This window comes from Chanodichthys erythropterus, chromosome 18, assembly GCF_024489055.1.
Source record: "Chanodichthys erythropterus isolate Z2021 chromosome 18, ASM2448905v1, whole genome shotgun sequence".
Lineage (NCBI taxonomy): Eukaryota > Metazoa > Chordata > Actinopteri > Cypriniformes > Xenocyprididae > Chanodichthys > Chanodichthys erythropterus.
In genome coordinates, this window is record NC_090238.1 from 23,682,582 (window position 1) to 23,707,367 (window position 24,786).

The 24,786-nt window shown below is 35.9% G+C and overlaps 1 protein-coding gene across 3 annotated transcripts in view; it reads right to left on the reverse strand.

The window, feature by feature from the left end:
• Nucleotides 1-2,100: 2,100 nt before the first annotated feature.
• The window catches only part of bicc1a (BicC family RNA binding protein 1a), a 41,856-nt gene continuing 19,170 nt past the window's right edge, over nucleotides 2,101-24,786 (reverse strand). For 2 of the 3 annotated variants that reach the window (XM_067367605.1, XM_067367607.1), the window contains exons 3-21: nucleotides 23,695-23,764; nucleotides 19,699-19,778; nucleotides 16,351-16,509; nucleotides 15,389-15,442; nucleotides 14,586-14,771; nucleotides 13,045-13,296; nucleotides 11,286-11,417; nucleotides 11,009-11,210; nucleotides 9,514-9,717; nucleotides 9,277-9,437; nucleotides 9,061-9,184; nucleotides 8,740-8,878; nucleotides 8,508-8,613; nucleotides 8,382-8,421; nucleotides 8,110-8,264; nucleotides 7,814-7,988; nucleotides 7,544-7,704; nucleotides 7,098-7,197; nucleotides 2,101-3,189 (exon numbers count right to left, since the gene is read on the reverse strand). In XM_067367605.1, coding sequence (XP_067223706.1) covers nucleotides 3,059-3,189; nucleotides 7,098-7,197; nucleotides 7,544-7,704; nucleotides 7,814-7,988; nucleotides 8,110-8,264; nucleotides 8,382-8,421; nucleotides 8,508-8,613; nucleotides 8,740-8,878; nucleotides 9,061-9,184; nucleotides 9,277-9,437; nucleotides 9,514-9,717; nucleotides 11,009-11,210; nucleotides 11,286-11,417; nucleotides 13,045-13,296; nucleotides 14,586-14,771; nucleotides 15,389-15,442; nucleotides 16,351-16,509; nucleotides 19,699-19,778; nucleotides 23,695-23,764 — 2,631 coding nt within the window. In that variant the 3' untranslated portion in view covers nucleotides 2,101-3,058. The remainder of the gene's footprint in view (nucleotides 3,190-7,097; nucleotides 7,198-7,543; nucleotides 7,705-7,813; nucleotides 7,989-8,109; nucleotides 8,265-8,381; nucleotides 8,422-8,507; nucleotides 8,614-8,739; nucleotides 8,879-9,060; nucleotides 9,185-9,276; nucleotides 9,438-9,513; nucleotides 9,718-11,008; nucleotides 11,211-11,285; nucleotides 11,418-13,044; nucleotides 13,297-14,585; nucleotides 14,772-15,388; nucleotides 15,443-16,350; nucleotides 16,510-19,698; nucleotides 19,779-23,694; nucleotides 23,765-24,786) is intronic. The other variant, XM_067367606.1, reaches the window with a different exon arrangement.

Sequence of the window (24,786 nt, forward strand, 5' to 3'; positions counted from 1 at the left end):
AATAGGTCAAATTGTAGCCTACATCTCTTATTGATGTTCATTCAAACAAGTGCAGTAAATAAAGCAACTGGCGCCCTCTACTGTGTACAAATCCAAATATCTTGGAACAAAATGCTGTACAGTCAAAGGTACAGTCAGGAGGTGCATAAATGCACACTTTGCCATCATAAGTTTAAATTAAGAGGCTGTATGTATTTCTATTCTTGGGTACATTAAAAATCTACACCGACACAATATAGCACAGGTTTTTCCCTTCATGCATCAGTTCTTTCTGTCTCCAGTTTCAATAGCTCGGGGTGGCTGATGTCCCATGGCGTTAAATTAGCTAGATCTAAAATGGAAAAGCCTGGAGGTTCAAAGCTTTGTTGCTTGTTATTTACTCAACGTTTTATTGTCAAACTCTTTCACATCAAGCTTCACCCTCCCTGGTCTCTTCCTCACACACGGGTCCTGCAGTTTTTCCTATTTCCAGGCAGATGCACATTAATATGCAAAACACAGCATACAATTACAAATGATTAGCCGTGCCTTTGCTACTACTTTCAGAAGATAAGTGGGTGTCCTTTCTGATGTGTGAAGCAGATTGTGATTTTTCGATTTTAAGTGCCACTGTAGATTGCTATTGTCATCAACCCTATGTGTTCTTAGGGTCTCAACTTGGCCAGCTACTCTCATTTCAATTGCAATCAGACAATGGCTTTCTCTCTCTCTCTCCCTTTCATTTGATTGCATACCTAAAGAAATTGTATAGCTTTACCTATTTAAAGGGATAGTTCACCCAATTAAAAATTAAAATTCCGCCATCATTTACTCACCCTCAGGTAGTTCCAAACCTGTGTGAATTTCTTTGTTCTGCTGAACACAAAGGAAGATATGTAAAGTAACCAAACAGATCTCACCCCCCATTTACTGCCATAGTAGGAAAAATAAATACTATAGTAGTCAATGGGGTTTGGAACTACCTGAGGGTGAGTAAATGGCAATTTTCATTTTTAGGTGAACTATCCCTTTAACTACTATAGATTTATAATAAATAATAAAGCAAACTTGATTGCTTGCAAACATTCTTTTATTTTCTAGAACAAAACCAAAAAGAACATTTCAAATATTTTTTGTTCTTTTGCTTTTGTTTTAAATCCCCATTTTTTCCTGTTACTTTCAGAGAGAAATACTCTGGCAACACTCAGAATCACAGACAGCAAATGCTTCTGTCCATTTTAGGAGACACCGATTTGAATTTATAGAACATTTTCACAAAGCAAAATCATGAACATTGTTCCCTTTGTCAAAGACTTACACGATGCAAATGCCAGTGTCACTTCCGAAAAAGAAAAAAAAAATGAAAACAGTCCAGGAGGAAGGTAGCATAACCAAAAAACAGAACACAGTTGTCCCCTCAGAAGAAATAATAATAAAAAAATGAATGACACTGTTAAAACAGTTATTTCAGGTGACAAGTGGAAAATAACTGAATGAACACATTTGTCAAATGCAAAAAAAAAAAAAAAAAATTAAAATAATATAATATAATGAACCTTGATCACAAACCCTGCTCACTAACCATATACACTGGTTCCACTATAGTGAGAAATTTAATCTCTAGTCCATATTTTGCACATGAATTTTATGAGATTTTCACCTTGGACCTAAAATCAAGCACTTAATATTATCTCTGAGCAATAATACAAGAGTACCACAAGTGTTTTGTGCAATATTTTAGAGACGTCATTATTTTCCTTTCATAAAACAAAAACAATATAAAAACAGATTAGTATGGTTTCTTATGAAGTATTTAACAACAGATGACTTCAAAAAGCTCTTTCCATGCATTATACATTCTTCTTTGTAGGCTGTACCATGAATGTACTACAAACCTTATGCAAATGTAAACAAATAATACAAATAATACAAAAAAAAAAAAAATCTGCTAACACTGATTTTACTGTAAATAATTCTACTGATATACACAATCTGGCTGGAAAAGAACAGAACAAAAATCAAAAACTTAAAAAAAAAAAAAAAAAAAACCTTGGAAAAAAAAAAAAGTAATATCTGGTCAAGGTTTTGAATAATCAAATTTACCAAAGGTAGCCCTTGAGTTTCATTTATGGCTTTAAGCTAGAGGACAAGTAAACACACATATACATTTATACACACAAACCATGACAAAACACCTGCCACATACATAACATGTTTGCACATACAAAGGAAACTAATTCCGCTATACATGCAAACATCAAATGGCTTAGACATGAAAAGTACTAATGCAGCTTAAATTTGATGTTTGTGCTACAAGTTTATGTAAATAATGATTAAACCAATTTTCCTAAACAAATCACGGGAATTTTATAACATCCTGCTATTCTTCAGAAAACCAAAGACTTCATTTACACCAAAAGAATGACTGACATCTGTTTGAGATGACTGTGCGGCGTTCTGATGAATCAGACTAAACAATAAACAATGTAAAAATAAAAAAGTAAACTGATAATGCCTTTTAAAAAGATTAACATAAAATATGAAAAACTATAAATGTATTACAATACAATACCACCACAATGACCAATGAGTAATTAAACACTGAACATGAATATAACAGTCTGGTAAACAACATAAGCATCAGTTGGTTGTGATTACCAAGCAGATGATCTTTGTGTGTGATCTGGAATTACCTGCAAATTAAGTGCACACATTTGGCTTTAACACTGGACAGTCCGACATTACAAAAGACAGACGAGTTGCAAAAACAGCAGAGTTTACAAGATTAAAGTGCTAGACACCAATACCGAAGCGCTCTTGCTGACAGTATGGTTAGTTTTAAACTCTGTGCTTTGCCTGTTCTCCCAGAGTAAATGCAAGATCATATTAAGGGCACATTCTCTTAACAATATTGAATATATTCCCTTAATTTATTTTTTGGCACAGACAAAAAAACAACCTTAATAGCATCCTACCACATTTTTTAGATCTAAAAGAATCTGCATCACTTTTTGGCTTTCTATATCAATCAGAGTCCAGTATGAAGTGGTTTGTGGTCCAGAATCCTACAGGTAAGAGATCACCAGCGACCGCTGACACTCGCCATGTCAGAGTGGAATTGGCGCGACAGACGACCACTAGCCCCGCCTTCTAGGAAGGAAGAGCGAATGTTGGGCGAGTCAAAAAGCTTCCTCCTGCTCTTATTCAGCTCTGAGGAGAAATTCAAAAATGATCAGTAATCCTTCAAGAGCTTCATTCCTAAACCTAATAAGCTGCTTCTCCTACTACATAGGCAGCTGTACTCTAAAGCAGCATCCTAACTCAAATGGAGCTATGCAAGTTAAACTCTACATAAGCATTAGGCGTCTTTAAAAAAAGATGTAATATAAGTCTCAGGAGTCCCCAGTATGTGTCTGTGAAGTTTCAGCTCAAAATACCCCACATCTCATTTATTATACCATGTTGTAAATGTCCATTTTTGAGTGGAAGGGAAAACCGGCTGTTTTAGTTCATATATCTTTAAATGCAAATGAGCTGCTGATCCCTACCCTACTTTCCAGAAGAGGGTGGAGCATGTACAACTCGTAGCTCGGATACTCTGCAAAAACTAACAAAATCTGTCTGGTTTTGATTATCAACTCTGTCGCGGCTAAGCTCACGTGACACTGCAATTGAAAGTTAATTATTATGACACTTAAAGGTGCTATAGAAGATGTTTTCGATGACTGAGAAACCAATAACAAATAGTGAGTTTTTGAAATGAGCGCATGCGTAAGAACAACCCCCCTCCTTCACAGCTCATTTCGAGGGAACGCCTCCCAAAACTCGTGCACGAGTATTGGAACACGAGTGTTTGTTTACCACCGGCATTCGCTGTGTCGTGTTAGTGGATTCATTATGTCGGACTCACCGCAGGTAACTCTGCAGTTGTTATTCCTTGACAAAAACATTGCATGCGGCGCCTGTGGAGTGTGGAAAGTTACTGGAGCGCGCACGTCTCTCACAAGGAACGTAATGGCAGTGATTGACAAGCCAGAGGGCCAATCGTTTATGTAATGGCTGATGTTTTTAAGGCCCTACCTCATGCACAGATGATGTATATTCAGGGGCGCCGTTGGCACGGGGGACAGGGGGGTCAGGACCCCCGCAGTTTTGAAAAGATAGAAGTCGACCACCGCACTTTTGATAGGGGCTGCTTCAATTAGTCACACTATATAATCTTTTAGCTTAGGATATTTTCTTTCAAATGAGACCATTTTCACGTTTCGGTGAGCTTCCGATCGTAAATAATCAGCTGTTCTGTCGCGGATGTGAACAGGAAATGCGCTCTCGAACGGAGAAACACGCGATCTCCAAACCATCGATCAAAGCGTGCTAACGTTTTAAGACAGGTCGATGGTATATAAATCATGCCCGAACGTTAGCGTTTGTCAATCAAGCCAAACCGTCCATTCAGAAACCGAGAAATTTGACACTTTAAGGTAAAGAGGCTGATCTCTCAGGTTGACGCACGAGCTGGCTTGACTGACGTTTTCGTGAGGATTTATAGTTTATGGGCTGTTTTGATTTCGGTAATTACATCTCGAAAGGCAAAAGCATTGATGGCATCTATAAAAGAGATATGAAAGAGAAACGAAAGTGATATTGCCTCATCCAGTGCAGGACACACGAGAGGAGATCTGTGCGTTTAATTGGTATGTGTATACTGTAATACTTAATTTACTAGCCATTTACCTTACCTTTATAGCCATACAGAAAGCGACAATGGATAATTCACCTTCTTGAAAATAAATTAAAAGAAATAAACTGTGAAACTCAATGTGAACAAGTCTATTTTATGACATTGTTTCAGTCACACTGCATGTATTTTTAATAATGTTAAAAAATGGTGAATATTTATGAATTTGATTATGTATTTCATTTTAATTTCTGATCACAGCCTCGTAGACGAGTCTCATCTGGTGTGGGCAGACAATAGACTGTTGCTTGACAAAATTGCTTGTCACTGGAATCTTATCGCATAGCGTCTAGTTAGGACACGGTGAGAGACAGAGCTACAGGGAGACAGGAAGGACAGCTGATCGTCCTTGCAGTGTCAAACCATGCGCCCCTAGACATATTTGAGAACTTGCAAATGACTTGGTGGAAGAGTGGAGTAACATCTCAAAGAAAGAACTGGCAAATCTGCTGCAGTCCATAAGGATAAGATGTACTGTAAAGGTGACCACACAAGATACTGACTGCTACTTTTCTTGCTACTCATTATTTCATTTCTGTTCATTAAATTTTGAAAATTTTCAGTTTATGTCTCAGTTGTTGAATCTTTTTATGTTTAAATTAATATTTACACATGTTAAGAAGTTTGCTGGAAATAAAAGCAGCTGAAAGTGAGAGAACATTTCATTTTTTTGCTGAGTATATATATACACACAGGTGCTGGTCATATTATTAGAATATCGTGAAAAAGTTCTTTTTTTTTTTGTAAATTATTTTTAAAAATTACACTTTAATTTATACTAGATTCCCTACATGTAAAGTTAAACATTTCAAAAGTTTTTTTTATTTATTTATTTTTTATTATTTGTTGATTAGAGCGTACATGAAAGTCCAAAATCCAGTATCTCAAAATATTAGAATATTTACATTTGAGTTTCATTAAATGACCATCCCTACAGTATAAATTCCGGGTATTTCTTGTTCTTTGAAACCACACTAATGGGGAAGACTACTGACTTGGCAATAGTCCAGGAGACAATCATTGACACCCTCCACAAAGAGAGTAAGTCACAGATGGTCATTACTGAATGGGGTGGCTGTTCACAGAGTGATGTATCAAAGCATATTAAATGCAAAGTTGACTAGAAGGAAGAAATTGGGTAGGCAAAGGTGCACAAGCAACAGAGATGACCACAAGCTTGAGAATACTGTCAAGTAAAGCCGATTCAAACACTTGGGAGAGCTTCACAATGAGTCAAATGAAGCCGGAGTCAGCGCATCAAGAGTCACCACACTCAGACATCTTCAGGAAAAGGACTACCAAGCCACTTCTGAAACAGAAACAACATCAGAAGCATCTTACCTGGGCTAAGGGGAAAAAGAACTGGAAAGTGAACAGTGGTTGAAAGTCCTCTTTTCAGATAAAAGTAAATTTTGCATTTAATGTTGAAATCATGGTCCCAGAGTCAGAAGGAAGACTGGAGAGGCACAGAATCCAAGCTGCTTGAAGTCGAGTGGAAAGTTTCTGAAGTTAGTAATGATTTGGGGGGCCATGACATCTGCTGGTGTTGGTCCATTGTGTTTTATCAAGTGCAAAGTCAATGCAGCCATCTTCAAGGAGATTTTGGAGCACTTTATCCTTCCATCTGCTGACAAGCTTTATGGAGATGCTGATTTCCTTTTCCAGCAGGACTTTAGCACCTGACCACAGTGCAAAAACCACTTCCAAGTGGTTTGCTGACCATAATATTACTGTGTTTTATTGGCCAGCCAACATGCCTGACCCCTGAATCTATGGGATATTTTCAAGAGAAAGATGAGAAACAGTCGATCCAACAATATACAGATGATCTGAAGGCTCAATAGTGCCCCAGCAGTGCCACAGGCTGATCACTTCCATGCCACACTTCACTGATGCTGTAATTTGTGCTAGGAGCAAGTCATTTGCTGTATTATGTGCTGCCGACCAAGTATTGAGTGTACACATGAACATACTTTAAAGAACTTGAACTTTTCTGTTTTGAAAATCCATTTTTTGATTGATCTTAGGAAATATTCTAATATTTTGAGATTTTGGACTTTTATGATCTAATCATCAAAATTTAAAAAAAGTAAAAAAATGAACTTTTTCACGACATTCTAATTATGTGACCAGCACCTGTATATATATATATATATATATATATATATATATATATATATATATATATATATATATATATATATATATATATATATATATATATAAATAAAATACAAACATATTACACAATATTACCAAATATAGAAAATGTAAATGTAAATTTATTCAGCAAATAAATAAAATTACTGTTCTTTCCACATCCTTTATTTTGGTTTATCTGTTGATCTGTAGCTTAGACACAAACACAAATTTGACAGACCTGAGATCGCCAGTAACATTTTCCTGCGAGCACCAAATGTTGAGATTCCCAGTTCCTTCAGATCTGGATCCGTTAGTGTAACAAATGTTTGCAGATCAATCTATCAGACAACAACACACAGACATGCACACATAAAAGTACATTTGTTCATTATTATTGCTCTTGCAAGGAGAACTGAAAATAAAGTATGAAGTTTTGCTAATTAGATTCAAAATGTTTAATGGAGGAAGTAAAAATAATCAAAGCATGTTTTTCTCACTGTTTCACTAAATAAACATATAATTTACATTTAAATATATATTTTTACTAAAATATTTTAATATAAATATCAATATATTTTGAGTAATAATGAAAACACATCTGTTTTTTTTGCATTGCATTGCACTGCACACTGGAAATTCCTTTTATGCTAAACTAAAATCATCATTCAAATGTTAATAAATTACCTCCTGCTGCTGGAAGATGTCTGTATATTTGCCGAGACCGAGTTTGCTGAAAAGCTCCGGGAGATCTGTTCCTTTGAGAGAGGAGCTGAGAGAGCAGCCATTACTTCCAGACATAGAGATACTATCCATATAATTACTGCTGCTGAGATACTGCTCACCTACTGACCCAAACACAAAGATGAGGAGAAGGACAGAACCAGTGAGTAGGCAGTAAATTTGTTGCTTCAAGTTCAGAAGAAAGTTCAATGAGTACAAAATCTTTAGTCTTACAAGATTTGTTCTTGATTCTCTTTGGGCTGCTGACAGCAGGGGAAAATTCAGAATTTCCTGACAGTCCGTTCCCATTGATGTTAACATTCCCATTCAAATCCCCCCAATTATCGGATTTTGTATCATTACCCAAACCTTCCTGGCTACCAGAGTGTGACACAGAGAGATGAGAGTCCTGGAAAACACAAAAAAAGCAACTTTGAGAACCTCAGAGAAACTAAAGAGATCTTTATCAAAACCTTTAGATGTGGCTTCATTTAAGCTGCACTGAATTGCGGCTGCATGTGAGTTTGTACCTCATAAGTTGTACTCATGCTGGGTTTATACGGCACATGGTGTGCCCTGCGCAGCTCTTTCATGCTCTCCGCTGGCATTGATTTAGAGAAGCCCAATCCGCTCCAGGTATTTGTGGGGGTCCGAATCTCTGTCACAACCGGCTTCTTCAGCATGGCTATACAAAACAGCACAACTGTTAAACATCAACCTAACCAGCAATCTCATATTCAGATGTTATTTATGTACATTCTCACATTTAGATGTTAAATTAAGAGAACAAGTCTTTGCTTACCTTTGGTGGCCAGTAGCTTCTTTTTCTCATAGTCAAAAGCCTGAAAATCATTCAAACACAAGTTCTGTGTAAATATGTTTAGATTGTGTACACTTGTATATGAGTACAGTGTGTGTGTATATAAACCTGCATATGCGGTCCAAGTCTTCTTTCTGCAGCTCTCTCACTTCCTGGTGCTCTTTTATCAGCCATTGAATTCTCACAATCAGAATCGGCCAACACGCACTCAACACTGCACACACACAAACAAAATTTAAGCGGCTCTGCATAGCTGCAGCGTAACCTTGTTAAATAAACTTTACATGATGTTACACAGAAATGACATTATAATATAAGGTCATTTTATGACTGAACATACTGAAGTAGTGAGTTCTTGGTTCTCTGCAGAAGTTTCCCTGACGACACTGTGCAAGAGGCCAACATTTGCTTCAGCTCACTCCCATTGGCTGAGTGAGATGGGCTTCTGGGCATGCCCACTTCAACAAACGTATCTGAGCCTGATATAAACATACAGTACACACACACAGATAATGCATATTATAATGAATCAATACTGTACACAGTGAACCAAGGGTGCAAAAAATGCTAGATAGATAGTTGGATAGATAGACAGACAGGCAGTCAGATAGATAGATAGATAGATAGACAGGCAGAGAGATAGAGAAAGACTGTTCTGTACCTTCATCTGTAGATTTATTAGAAATGGATTCAGATTGGGAGTGTCCAATGACTTCCTGGGCTGTGTCACTGTGGGTGGGGTTTAGTGACACAGAGGAGATTCGGCTGTACACGGAATTTGCGAGCTGCAATATATACAGCATCCAGCATAAACATACACAGGGAGCATACTGAGTCAAAAACAAAGCAGTAACTTAGATAAAGAGAAGGTCCTCACATGTCCGTTGAGATGTTCTGCATTGGCTGGTTTATGTATTGGTGGAAGTCCAGGTGGAGGGGAAGGTGTGTGAGTGTGTGCTTGACTCTGGACCCCAGAGAGCAGAAGACCACTGAGAGTCGTCTGGGACACTGACTGCAACATCAGCTCTGTGGAAAACCCTGAGCCAGGGACAGAGAGAGGGTTATATAATAAACATAAAAAATACACACAAGATTTACAAGAGCATGCACTCACCTGATGTGTTAGCTGCTGAACTAAGCGCACTGGCCCAGAGTGAAGCAGTGTGACCAGGAGCATGTGAATGTGCGTGAGCAGATGTGTGAATGTGTTGCGTGTTCTTCACTGCTCCTTTCTGAATGCTCAAGCCGTGTCCATTAAGAACACAGTTTGGGTTTGGGGAACCATTAGGAATGGGGCTGACAGACCTTAGAATACCAGCTGAAGAAACAGACAGAAGAGAGAGTGCCATGTAAATATAAAAAGTATTAGCATAGTATAGTGTATAGTGCATAACGTATACATACATTTAGATTTTTTATTATTATTTATTTAGCTACAATGCAACTATCAAATGAGGGACAGCACAAACAATTACAAGAGACAACAATACCTCATTAACATACTAGTTGGACCTGCCTGAAAACCAAGCATGATTTAGCTTAGTATCTAAATTCACAATACCATTGTTATAATTTATTACTGATTTTATAAACAATCATGATGCTAAGCTAATAATTTGATACTCTTACGAGCACCAAAAACACAAATGTTGCGTGAAATAGTACATTTTATATTATAAATAAAAGATAGAACAAAATATCCTTTATTTATTATAAATAAATTATATTCCTAAAAAACAATATAATTTTATTGTATTATTTTCAGTATTTCCCACAACCCATTTGATTTGTGTAGTCTTTGCCAGAATACATTATTACAACAAAAATGATCATTGTCTTATCCATAAATTACACATGTGATACTGCCTTGATTTGGGCAAAAAGAGATATCTTACAAGGCAACCTACCATGTTATAAAAGTTATCTAGGTAGACAGCTTTTTAGGTTTTGAAACAAAGCTATTGTTACCAGCATGACTGTTAACCTTTAATTACTATTATCTTACTGATTCTAAATGTAAATGTACTGCAAACATGCACAACTAAGTCTTGAGGACAACAGAAGGGGCTGTTTTAAGTCACACAAATAGTGTGTGAGTGAATATGGAACACAGGCAAATGCAAATACACACAGCTATAGCTAATTATGGAGCTGTTTGGCAGCATGAGTTGTAATCTGCGAACACAGACAGTAGTAATTATAGTGACTGCAGAGCTAAAGCAGGACTGTGGATGTTGTATTGATACAAACAGGCCTTGCTTAGAATACACATTCAAATAAATTGCTTTTATATCATAAATGTACCTTACACTGTGGTTAAGTCATTATATATAGGGGCAGTTGTGGCCTAGTGAACAGCGCTTTCTTTCACTCTCATTATCATTAGCACTTGAGCAAGGCACCTAACCCCAAATCGCATTCATTCAATACTCACTGCTGTGTGTGTGCACTAGGATGGGTGAAATGCAGAGCACATATTCTGAGTATGGGACACCATACTTGGCTACACTACAATATATATATATATATATATATATATATATATATATATATATATATATATATATATATATATATATATATATACACACACACACTAACTACATTACCCAGAGTTCTTAGCCTCAGCTCAGCTGAAGCTAGGGTGTCCAGTCCAATGGAGCCAATCAGGGGAGGGGAGGCAGGAGCATGTCCATTAACAGAGACATGGTTGATAGAAGAGGGCACACTGCTGGACTCCAGCCCCAAAAGGATCCTGCGTACCTCATACATACTCCCAGCATTCCTTTCCACACTCTTCACTATCACAGACTGTAAGGAAAATGTATAGTCAGTGACAGAGGCTAAATGTATCACATATACATAAAAGAGCTGGGCTTTTGTTACCTTGCTGGGTTGTTTCGGTTTGGGTTTAATACTGATGAAGACGTCTAGCTGCTCCATAAGTGTAGTGATGACCTGAGATGCCACCTCCGTCTCCTCCTTAATGTCAAACAGCAGCACCAATGGAAGACAGCCCTAAGATATACATGCATTCAATCACACATACAAATCAATTCCCAAAAAAAAACCTTTTACCTTATGAACCTAAAAAAAAATATAATGGGTTTCCTTAAAGGAATGTATGGGTTAGACTGAATTTTATTTATTTATTTATTTATAATTATTATATTTAATATAATGCATTTATTTATTATTTTTTACGACATATTTTTTCAATATTTAAAAAAAAGCAAAAATCAAGGTTACGGTTAGGCACTTACAATAGAAGTGAAGGGGGTGATTTATTTATTTATTTATTTATTTATTTTTATTTAAAAGCAGAAGTGTGAAGCTTATATTATTATAACTTAAAATCACATAAACTGCTCTGTATTATTTGAGCTGTAAACTTGATTAAGATCATTTCAGAGACTATTCCCCGGTTTCACAGACAAGGCTTAAGCTAGTCCTAGACCAAAATGCATGTTTGAGCTGTTTTAACTGAAAGCAGCTTGTACTGACGTATATTAAAATACGTCAGCGTCATTGCTTTGTCTCATGATGCACACCAGCAATGTTTTTATCTAGTGTACTTGTATAAATGTGTACTTTTATAAACTTTTATATGTCTGTGACCCTGGGCCCTTATGTTATCATGGCAACAATGTTGTAAAAGTGGATATAAATTTACTCAGAAATGGTTAGTAAGGGATTTTATCACAGTAAAATCATGGTAACGTTCATGTTGTTCACATCTTGTGTTGTTGAAACAGCGTGGTATTAACATTTATGATGGGCCCCATTCACTTCTATTATAAGTACCTCACTATAACCAAAAGAGACAAGTGGAATTACTTTTTTAAAAAAGCTTAAGTTTTGAAAGCAGACTATTCCTTTAAAATTGGATTACCAGTGTTGCTATTGTTACATAAAACTGCAACTATAAACATTACAAATAATTTTTTGTTAATTTAAAAGAAGCTGAAATAAAATAAAACATAGATATAGATGAAAAACCTAAATGGAAAAAACTGTTGCCTTGTCAAATAACTGAAATAAAATAAGGTCAAGTTGAAGTACTAAAATTACAAAAACTGAAAAAATAATAAATTAAAATAAATTTAAGCAAAACAGAAATATTAAAAAAATAAAAGCTCATAACATTTCTAAAACTGAAAGTAAAAAAATAAAAGCTAATTCAAAATATTAATAAATAATATAATAGTATATAAATAATATTAAAATAACATTGCTGATTAGATGATTAGTCCTTCAGGCAATCTACCGACTAATTTATTTTGAAAATGTAGTTTTGCACATGTCTATTATGGGACCTCTAACATTAGACTGTAGTCTGAAATGGCAGCAAGGCTAAATCTGTATTTCCTGTTGTGAAAATAAAAAAGCAGAGAAGAATAAATCTGGCAAGACGCTTGAAATCCCTCTGGTTGGGCACGTTGCTAAAGCCTCAAGGTCTTCAGCCAGCCTAGTATGAGTCTCATCTGCCAGTACTTATAGTGATTCTCATCCAAACATCTCTTTCGATGTCATCTCTTTCAACATAACATGTGTTCTGTTTTTCAGATTGGCCACAAATATAGAGAGATATTAAATTAAAGAGCATAAGACAAACTAAAAAAAGGCAGATAAACTGTTGCCATACCATAAGCTGCTGTCTAGCCGCACACACGGCATCAATGCTGCCCTGTATGTAGACAGCAGAGCGGCTGGTGTGTGTGTTGAGCTCGGGGAAGTGTATATGGGCTCCAGTGCACTGGTTAATGTGCTTGACATTGGCTCCGTTTCGGCCCAAAAGGAAGTGGTGGTGCTGGGGTGCGATGTCCAGTTGTGTGCTGACCAGCACTGAGCCGGCCAAAGACCCAGCGAGGTGCTCCAATAACAAAGCCGTACCACGCTGAAACACACAAATATGTTAGCACACACTTGATATAGATCTGCAGTTGCACAAACACACACAGGGATGCCAGCATCTGAGCTTACAAATACACACACACACACACACACACACACACTAATAAAACCGTCGCCCATCTCTTGTAATGTCTTATATTATGTGGTGGAGGCTGCTGTTTTCAGTTTCATTTCTGGCAGCTTTACTCGAAAACTAAATCTCTCCATTTCATGAAATGACCTAGTTTCATTCCTTCTCCTACTTAAGAGCTCTGTTCATTTCATATCTGCTAATGAACGCCACTTCAGTAGGAGGTTTTGATTGTTTTTGGGTCCACTACGTGCATTTAAGGGTTGACTTTGACTAAGAAATTCAGATTTTACAATTTTATTGTTTGGTATAGGAAGATCATCATGTCAAAACTGTCTTTTTATCATTTATTTTAGTTCAATCACTATCGTTCAAAAGTTTGGGGTCAGTAAGATTTCTTATTAAAGAAATTAATACTTAAAGTCAGCAAGAATGCATTAAACCGATCAAACAATCTACATTCTACTTCTACATTGTCACAAAAGTTTTTTATTCATCAAAGACTCCTGAAAAAAAATTTTTTAAGCAGCACAACTGTTTTCAACATTCATAATAAATAAATAAATAAAGCTTCCTGAGCAGCAAAACAGCATATTAGAATGATTTCTGAAGGATCATGTTTTCCATCACAGGAATAAATGATATTATATTCAAACAGTATTTTTAAATTATAATTATATTGCACATTACTAGTGCTTTTAATGTATTTTTTGATCAAATAAATGTAGCCTTGGTGAACATAGGAAACTTTTTACAGAAGAAGAAGAAGAAGAAAAAAAAAAAAAAAGTACTAATCCTAAACCTTTGAACAATGTTATATGTTTCACCCTTGTATATATATGTATATGTATATATGTATACTTGTATATATATGTATATGTATACATATACATACAAGGGTGAAACATACAACATATATATATTTATTAGTGCTGTCAAATGATGAATCGCGATTGATCGCATCCAAAAAAAAATTGTATTTACATAATATATGTGTGTACTGTGTATATTTATTATGTATATATAAATACACATATGTAATCATAAATAGTTCATTGCTTAATACAAGCATTATAATATATAATATTAAATTAATTAGAATAAAAGAGATTAAATAAAATTATAAAATAACAATAATAAAAACAGTCCCCATCTCTTTCAATAGCAGCATTCATTCATATGTCTATCACTTCATGCCTCACCTTAACGCCACTGGCATTGTTCTGGTTGCCACGGACGATGGCGGTGTTGCCATAGAGACGGGAGGGTGGTTTGAAGGAGATGGAGACATTGCAAGTGTGGGAGATATGCTGAACTACAGAAGAGCTACAGTCCACATGCTGCACCACCCCACTGCATTCAAACATCAGCATCAACGGCAACAGCTCCTACAGAGAGAATGGGGAAGAAGAATGCTTTTGAGTAGAAAACAACAGACGACTTGAAGACAACACAGAACAAGAAATTATGACATTTTTAACCACTAGGGTGCAGCACATAAAGCCCCTATCCATGATTGGCCTTTCAAACTGGACCACAAGGAGGCGTTAGGGGGGGCCAACAGAAAATTAAAAAGGAAAAACAGGGCTGTCCAGGTTATTGTGTTAAGTTATTAATTAAGTAGCTTAATATATCGATGTAGTAATATATTGATATTTGAGAAAATATGGGTTTTAAGGCAAAATCATCTGCAAAACTCCTGTTATAAGTGCTTAAAATATATACACTCAAATTGTGAATATTTACAAGTAAATATTTTACAGATTACACTGCAATTAGGATTTAGTGCAATCAAAATTTTTTTTATGTAATCCTTGCTACATTGTAAATGGGCCTTTATATGTAAAAATACACAGGATAGCTGCCTAAATGGATGGTTCTTCGCAAGGGGATCACCATATATGGGGTTCCTTGCCATCAAAAAGTTTTAAAACCCCTGTCCTGCACACAATGACAAGGGAAAGAAGAAAGCAAGCTCATAAAGCACACAAAAAAAAAGTCTCACCCGTATTTTAACTCGTGCTGCCTCTACACCAGTCAGCTGCCCCGCTATCGACACCTGACAGAAAAAGAAAAAGAGGACAATGAAACGATTGTTCTTCATGATCTTTCTTCGTAATATGTGCAGCTGTTTATTCCTTTCTCTCATCCAGTAAGAATTTTTTTGTTAATCTTAAATAACACAGTGTCACATCCAGAAACCTGATTTATTACCCATCAAAACATTAAATAGGAGTATGTGTGTGGCAGTGCGCCAGTCTAAAAACCCTAATTAAAGGTCCTGCTAGCTTTTTTTTATTTCCATCATTTCATCCCGACGACCACACGTTTAATCAAGGCCTGTGAGAATTAATCCCGTTTTGGAACCAGGTGCTTCAGCCCAGTTCAGGGAGTCCATCTGGTTTGGCTCTGAAGTCAATGTTTGTGCATGCGTGGTCGTGTATACGCTACTAACATTCCAAACTGTCTGCACGCCTCGTCAGGCCACTCAGCAGTCTATTTAAACCTGAGAGCCGTCCAACAGCCAATCAGATCCATCATACTCCAAACCGTTATCATCCTCCAGCCAATACAAACTGCATCATGTCCCTCAGCCAATAAAATGATTCAGCTAGAGTTCAGCCACTGCTGGATAGTAAAGGTTGGCTGGATGGCAGAGATTTGCTGTGTGTTTGCTAAATTAGCACAAAGAACTAAACATGTTCCCATAGCAGGGATATTTCATGCAAAATCACAAAAACTCTGTCATCATGTATTCACCCTCCATTTAATATTTTTGTGTGGAAAAGACCAAAATGTAAGTAATTATCCCTCTGCTAGTAGGTTTGAAAGAACACAAGCACCAGTACATGACAGAATTATCATTTTAGGGTGAACATTTACTAAAATAAAAATGGACACCCTGAAAATGGTTATGAAAAACAATGTAGCGCTAGTTGGGTCTGTTGTATTTGTGTGTGTCTGTACCTGGTTGCTCTTTTCCCCCTGGCTGTGCCTGTTGGAATCAGGGAAGTGTATGTGACAGCCCGTCTCTTCCATAACTCGTTTGATGTTATTCCCTCCTTTCCCAATAACATGTGAGTGTTCTGTGTGTGATACGTCCATCTTTAGGGTCACACGATTACTCTGTAGGTGTCAAAGGTCACAACACAGCATTCACAAATGGAAACCTTTCAAAGCTGAATTAAAATCATTTAGCCCTGTTCATAACTCTTATTAGACTGCATTAATGTTCAATAGTTTTTCAAAATGTTTTAAAAAAATATATATTTTCTATAGAAATTAATATTTTTATACAGCCAAAGGGCATTAAATTGATCAGCAGAGACGGTAAAGAAAAAAACTTTCTATTCATCAGTGAATCCTGAACAAATGTATCACACAAACATATAAAGCAGAACAACTGATTTCAAAATTAATAATAATTAGTAATGCTTAGTAATGGAATAAATTACATTTTAAAATAATTTATTTAAATAGACAAACATTATATTAAATGGTAACATTATAAAATATTACTGTTTTACTGTATTTTTAAACAAATAAATGCAGTCTTGGTAATGAACTAAAAAAAGATCTCATCGACCCCAAACTTTTGAACGGTAGAAAACAAAAATTATGCTTAAAGGTGCCCTAGAACCAGTTTTTACAAGATGTAATATAAGTCTAACGTGTCCCCTGAATGTGTCTGTGAAGTTTCAGCTCAAAATACCACATAGATTTTTTTAATTAATTTTTTTAACTGCCTATTTTGGAGCATCATTAACTATGCACCGATTCAGGCTGCAGCCCCTTTAAATCACGTGCTTGGGGGCATACATATTAATAATCCTGAATGTTACGTAACAGTCGGTGTTATGTTCAGTGGCGTACCGCATGTCTTTGAGGCCCCCACGCAAAGAATTAGATGGGGCCCCTCCCACAAGCAGAGATGTTATGTGTTAAAAATTTGTTGTGCAGCTGAGTAGGTCTCCCCCACAGTTTACAAAAACTGATTTAACAGTGAATCATGTGGTGAATTATCATTGCATTGATTCATTTGATGTTATTATTGAATAACATATGCTATATAATGTTTAGTGATTTTGATATCGCAGACTAAAATACAGGCAGGAATACATATTTAGGCTAATTTCCTCATTAAAAAAAGGTGTTCATCAGTGATTGTACATCAAGAGCAAGGACACGTTGTGTGCATTTTGTTTTGGTGCGTTTACCAGAACAAAATGCTCGATTGTCTGTGTGAAGACTGCGCTTGTGCACGAGCGTCAAGAGAACTGATGACAGCCGCAACGAGCACTGGCCATGATTTCAGAAACAACACAGGTGAAAGATCGCCTCTTATTTAACACAGACCTATGAATTTCTTATCGAAAGGAGATATTTCTTTCTTTTAGGTACAATTATTTGCTGAGTTTAAGTTTCAGAAAGATTCTTGCAGAGAGACAGCTGAAAGCGCACCCTGTTTTTTATTTTATTTTACAAAAGTACAAGGTTTTGTTGTTATTGTGAGTGTACACAAATAAAAGTAGACCATTTGTAGTCTTGCACTAATCTGTAGGCTATCGCCAAAAATGACGGAAGGCCTGTTTTAAGTTGTTTCAGCTGTCATGAGGAAAAAATCCATCAGAACGCGCCGGCGCGTTTGTCAGCCAGAGGGATAAAAAATGTAGCCAATTTAGTTTCATATTTATATTTAAATATTGGGCTATAGCCTAATATTATTTTTATTTTTTTTCAATTTCACCTATGTTGATTATGAAAAGTGAATAGTATGATGGATGCGCAATGTCGGGAGACACGCAGCGGGTCAGACATGAGTTTGACCACTTCATTAAGTTTTGTATATAGTAAGTCTTCCTTTAAAATGAATTTAATTTTGTAGAAATTGTATCTTAATTTTAATCAATGCTTCATCAACCAACTGCCTATATTTAATAAATAGGAAGAAAACCAAGAACGTCAGGTGTGGAATGGATTGAAGTGCGTAACAAGCGAACCCATGAAGGCTGAAGGCTAAGCCTTCACGTCTTTCTGTTTTTATTAAATGTATTTATTACTTTATTACATGTCTTTATTACTTAATTAATTGATAAGATATTTTTGGTCTAACAATATATTTTAGCTGGTCTAAATTTTAAGTTAGACTCAAGTTTGCGTATAGGCTATATAAGGTTCCCTTCTAGACAAGGCTGTTTCGGCCACATATTTTTAGTAATTTTGATCAGTGCATCTAATAATGTAGGCCTAAACTAAATTCATGTATTTTACAGTAAAAGAATACAGAAATAACTCTAGACTTATTGACTAAGCTACATTTGGAAAAGAACTTCAGACATTCCGGTAGCTGACCATTAGCATAGCTGGCGATGGGGTAGGAAATATGTTTGGGCAATATAATAATAATAATAACAATAATAATGTCTCAGGAAAGACCGAACATATTTATTTGTCCGCTAACAGTAACACAGCGCATCAAGGCTTGTCTTGGCTACCTTACGGCGATGGAAACAACAGTGAATTTTTCCCCCTTTTGTGGTAATTTACCACTATTATCTATGATCTTCTGCTTGCATTTTTGGGTTTCAGTTGGATGCTTTATTTTCATCTTTAGTCAATTGAGCTCAGTTCTTAAAAAAAAAAAAACGGTGTCCCGTACGCCCATGGTTATGTTGAGATTCGCCTGTTTTTCAGAGGTCTTTTAAACAAATGAGATTTACACAAGAAGGAGGAAACAATGGTGGTTTAGACTCACTGTATGTCATTTCCATGTACTGAACTCTTGTTATTCAACTATGCCGAGGTAAATTCAATTTTCAATTCGATGGCACCTTTAACCAACCCTAAACTTTTAAACTGTATTGTATAATTATTGATACTGAAACGGTAACTATGCCAGCAGAAGTGTAATTCTTAGTCATGTTAGATTCTGTGTTTAATTTTTTCTGAGTGAAATTTGAGTGAACATGCAGAATAAGTTATTCAAATTTCAGCAAGAATCATATAAAACAACAGTAAAAGAACAGTGAAGAGATTAGCTGACTCCTGCTGTGGTGATGTTTGCGATAATGATAATGATGAAGACAAAGACAGAGAGTTATTCAACTATGCCAAGGTAAATTAAATTTTTGATTCTAGGGCACCTTTAAAAAATAAATATTTCTCAAAGGGAATATATTATGCAATTTAGCTTTTAAAGATGTTTATATATTAACATCCTTACACTAGAAAATAAGATAAAAAAATACTGATATAGAAAATGGGTTTTTGTATTTTTCCTGCAGTTACCATGACAAACATATACTTAGCTGTTACCTTTGTGTCCAGAACAGACATTATTTTCTCTTTGGCGTCTCGCACATCTTCCCTCTTTCCGCTGACCTTAATATGTGGATCTGTGAGAAGGAGAGGAAGAGAACAGATGAGTACAGGAAAAGAAAAGAAAATCATCCATTAATAAATGTGGTTTCAAACCAGTGGTCTCAAGAGTTAACACTTTTCTCTTTCAGTTTTCCACACAGACACCCCCGACATACATCATGAGAAATATATAGCTTATTTACTGCTGCTCTAAAAATAGCTCCTGTAGTGTAACTTCTTAGAATTCTGTTTTTCTCTACACACATTCTCTGACTTACTCAATCCCCCTAAAACACTCCCACAAACTTCAGGATTTGGGCCTAGAAGAGCAGGGGGGTGAATGAAACAGGAAGGATCACTGTCTTACACACACACACACACACACACACACACATATAAATTACACTGTTATTGGGGGAGGTATTATAGTAACACCAGTAGGGGTCTCCTTGTCCAGCCCACAACACTATCCTCTTCCTGCCATGTGGTAGTCATCAACTCCAGCATGTGTGTGTTTGTGTGGGGTTGCATGTGTGGCATGTGTTATGAATGGAGAATGTCTATGCATGTCTGTGAAGAATTTAATAGTTCATGCATGCATATACAGTGTTATTATATCAACACCAATGTCTGTCTTTCATTTTAAGTGCTCAATATAAAGGTGTATATGTATAAAAACACATGTGATGGGAAACTGAATTTTCAGAAATCATTCTAATATGCTGATTTGTTGCTCAAGAAACTTTTGTTTAAACCATGATCATTTTTTTCTTTGATACATAGTAAGTTCAAAAGAACATTTATTTAGGGTTATATTATAAAGTTTTTACTGTCACTTTTGATTCATTTAATGTGTCCTTGTTGAATAAATGTATTAATTTCTAAAAAAAAAAATCTATTTTCTAAGTATCTATACTGAGCACAAACTTCCAAATGTTAGTGTATATATTAATACACAGACATACATACGCACAAAGACATAGTGGCTGGGCATGGCTTCAATCGAGTCATTTACTTCTGTTGTCAACCTAAGTGTCTGGTCTCTCTACACTGCAGTTAAAAGTGATTCTGTTTTGTCCGACAGTCTCATTTAAAAGTGCTTTACTGACTCAGGACAGAGTGAAACAGACATCTCTCAGATTGATAACATCTGTTACAGAGGCTGAAAAATATAAGAAGGAAAAAAGAGAGAGAAAATGAGAAAAGAGTTTGAGACCTGGGAAAGTAAAATATATAGCATGCGAGTCTAACCGTTAACCCTAACAGTGACCATTATTTACAACAGGGGACTTTACAGAAATACAGAAAGCAGGGAAAAAACAAAGAATGTGCAGAGATGGAGAAAAAGAGAGATCTTGGGCACATCCAGAAAGAAAGAAAGCCACATATACAAAAATGTGCACAAACGTGCACACAGGCAGACAGATAAGCACAAAAACAGCTTCATGAAATATTAGCTCCAAAAGTACATTTGTATATCATCAGTTATATGGAAAAGCACAAATTAAGAAATCTTTTAAATAAGACTTATGAGAATTACAGCAAAATGGCCTCTGTCTTTTAAACATTCAAGGTAGCAAAGAACACTAACTTCTTTTGAGAGACCTAATCCATCCAGCTCCATGTCACTCTTCACCCACACTAGATTTGGTTTTGCCTAGTGTTGCCAGATCCTCTCACATGAATCATTTAGGAAAATCCTTAAGGGCCTGATTATGTTCTATGGCTTTTTAAAGCCAACATTTTGGTCTGAACTGTTGCCACAAAAAAATCGAGAACTTGCTACACCTAATCTCTGCTACACAATCAGATGTTAGTTAACATTTACATTTTATATAATTTATACATTTCCACAGTTATTAACATCGCAAAAAATGTTTTATAATTTTTTTTTTTTTTAAATTAATATACATTTAGAAGCCTATACTTTGTGTTATATTACCATAGAAGGTAAATGACAAAAAACAAACGCTGCTGCATGGCTGTTTCTAAAACAACTGATGGCAAATTTCACATATTTCTCTCTTCTGACTGCTGTAATCAATCTCTTCATATTTTTCCCTCTTTTGGAAAGTCGTGGAAACTCTATCATGATTTTTTCATTTGCTATTGGAGCAAATGGGAATACAAAAATTATATTTGCTGTCGTCTCCCATTTACCTCTATAGAAGTTTACCCAACTATGATTACTTCTTTTTGAGAACCCAGAAATGGGTTCATATGCTGATTTGATGCTCAAGAAAAATTTCTTATTATTATCAATGTTGAAAACAGTTGTGCTGCTTAATATTCTCATGCAAACCATGATACATTTTTTAGGATTCTGATTCTGATGAAGTTCAAAAGAACATTTATTTTAAATTGAAATCTTTTTTAACAGTATAAATGTTTAAAAGTGCCCTAGAACTTTTTTTAAAAGATGTAATATAAGTCTAAGGTGTCCCCTGAATGTGTCTGTGAAGTTTCAGCTCAAAATACCCCATAATTTTTTTTTTTTTTATTCATTTTTTTAACTGCCTATTTTGGGGCATAATTATAAATGAGCCGATTCAGGGTGTGTGGCCCTTTAAATCTGGTGCTCCACGCCCCAAGAGCTCGCGCTTGCCTTAAACAACATAAAAAAAAGTTCAAACAGCTAATATAACCCTCAAAATGGATCTTTACAAAGTGTTCGTCATGCAGCATGTCTAATCGCGTAAGTATGGTATTTATTTGGATGTTTACATTTGATTCTGAATGAATTTGAGGCTGTGCTCCATGGCTAATGGCTAATGCTACACTGTTGGAGAGATTTATAAAGAATGAAGTTGTGTTTATGAATTATACAGACTGCAAGTGTTTAAAAATGAAAATAGTGAAGGCTCTTGTCTCCGTGAATACAGTAAGAAACGATGGTAACTTTAACCACATTTAAAAGTACATTAGCAACATGCTAACGAAACATTTAGAAAGACAGTTTACAAATATCACTAAAAATATCATGTTATCATGAATCATGTCAGTTATTATTGCTCCATCTGCCATTTTTTGCTATTGTCCTTGCTTGCTTACCTAGTCTGATGATTCACCTGTGCAGATCCAGACGTTCTGCTCTTGTCTAATGCCTTTCATCCAGACATTAATACTGGCTGCCCTTGTGTAATGCCTCAATCATGGGCTGGCATATGCAAATATTGGGGGCGTACATATTAATGATCCCAACTGTTATGTAACAGTCGGTGTTATGTTGAGATTCGCCTGTTCTTCGGAGGACTTTTAAACAAATGAGATTTATATAAGAAGGAGGAAACAACGGAGTTTGAGACTCACTGTATGTCATTTCCATGTACTGAACTCCTGTTATTTAACCATGCCGGGGTAAATTCAATTTTTGAATCTAGGGCACCTTTAATGTGTCCTTGCTGTAAAAAAGTACTTAGAAAAAAGTCCCCAAATATTTGAACAGTAATATATCTTTGATCAGGGATCGAAGAACATGCAATTCCTAGATGGGAAATCAATGTTGTACATCGATCAAAAATTTTAAAGGAATAGTTTACTAAAAATTTGAAAACTGTCATCATTTATTCACCCTCATGTCTTTCCAAACTTGTATGAAAAACTAAAATATTTTGAAGAATGTCTATATAATGAAAGTCAATGAAAAACTGAGGCATTTGTCAAAATATCTATTTTCCACAAAGGAAACAGAGTCTTGGAAAGGAATGAAGCTGAATCAATGCTGAAAGAGTTTTCATCCTTTTAAAAGCTGTAAGATATTCCAACACACAACCAAAGGACAGGCTACAAATGACACAAACAACACAAAACATGACAGCAGAATACCAAGTGAAAATAACCACATTCTCTGTGAGACGCGACTGCTTGTAAACAGATTGTAGGTTTATGCCGTGTGACTAGCGCAACAACTTTTCCCATAACTACTGTCTGTCTGTGTGCGTGTGTATATACCTTTTTTGGACTTTGCTCCAATCTTCAGTTTGGACGGCCAAGCAATCTGAGTATTTGTTTCATCCATGACCTTAAACACAAAAAAAAAATGAACATAAGTGAATGCAAATCCAATTTAAAATACTCAAATATACATTCAAACACATTGGCCTGCTACGCTAATATTAGCAAATCCATGTTTTGTCATTCTCAAATAAACACACAGAAATCTTTTCAGTTATGCTAAATCACACTGACAGAAACGTTCAGGCTGTTTCAATAAAGGTCTTACAATCATCGCTCTCTCTGGCTAAAACATGCCCCACTTTCTCGGTTTCACACACATATTCACAGCTGGCTCAAAAACCTGTGAAACATGTAACAGCCAGTTGGCAGCGAGTCTTTGACAGGCCTAGTGTGCTAACCAGTAGCATATGTGAAGGAAATAAAGAGAGAATGCAAGAATGTTAATGTGTTTGTGTCCATATAAAATACACAAAAGAGAGACTTACGGTAATTTGCAGCTACATGAATATACAGGTTCAATGTTTTATAAAACTCTGCCATGATTTTGCCTGGAGCTCAATCCTCCTCTGGAAGAAGGCAGAGCACTTCACTATTTTTAGTGGTTTTGTCGTTCATGTAAATTCATTTTTTTAGAGAAAACCACAACTTTGGCAACACACTACTTTGTCTCTACAGAAAACACATTTCTGTACCCGTTTTGTGGCACACTCTCTATCTTCCTTCCTATAAAGCCTCTTGGCTTTCATGGTCAGCAAGGCTTTACTGTACAGCAGTTCTCATGAGAAGTTTTGGCAACAAACCCAATTTCTTTCAGGAAAAAAAAATTTGAGCATGAAACTGCAGCAATTAAAAAAAAAAAAAAAAAAAAATCCTCAAGTGTAGCTTTCCACATGAACTTTAGGAGAATCTCAGCCTCTGGGCTAATACCAACTAGACTTTAATTTATTTTAAATAAACGTGGCATAGATTTGCATCTGCTCCTCTAAAAGATTGACTGCATACTATAAGAAGCAGTCATTTTGGCTACAGATTTCTTTTTGTGGCTGTTCATATTGTTTTTAAATGTGGACATCAGGTTTGAGTGTG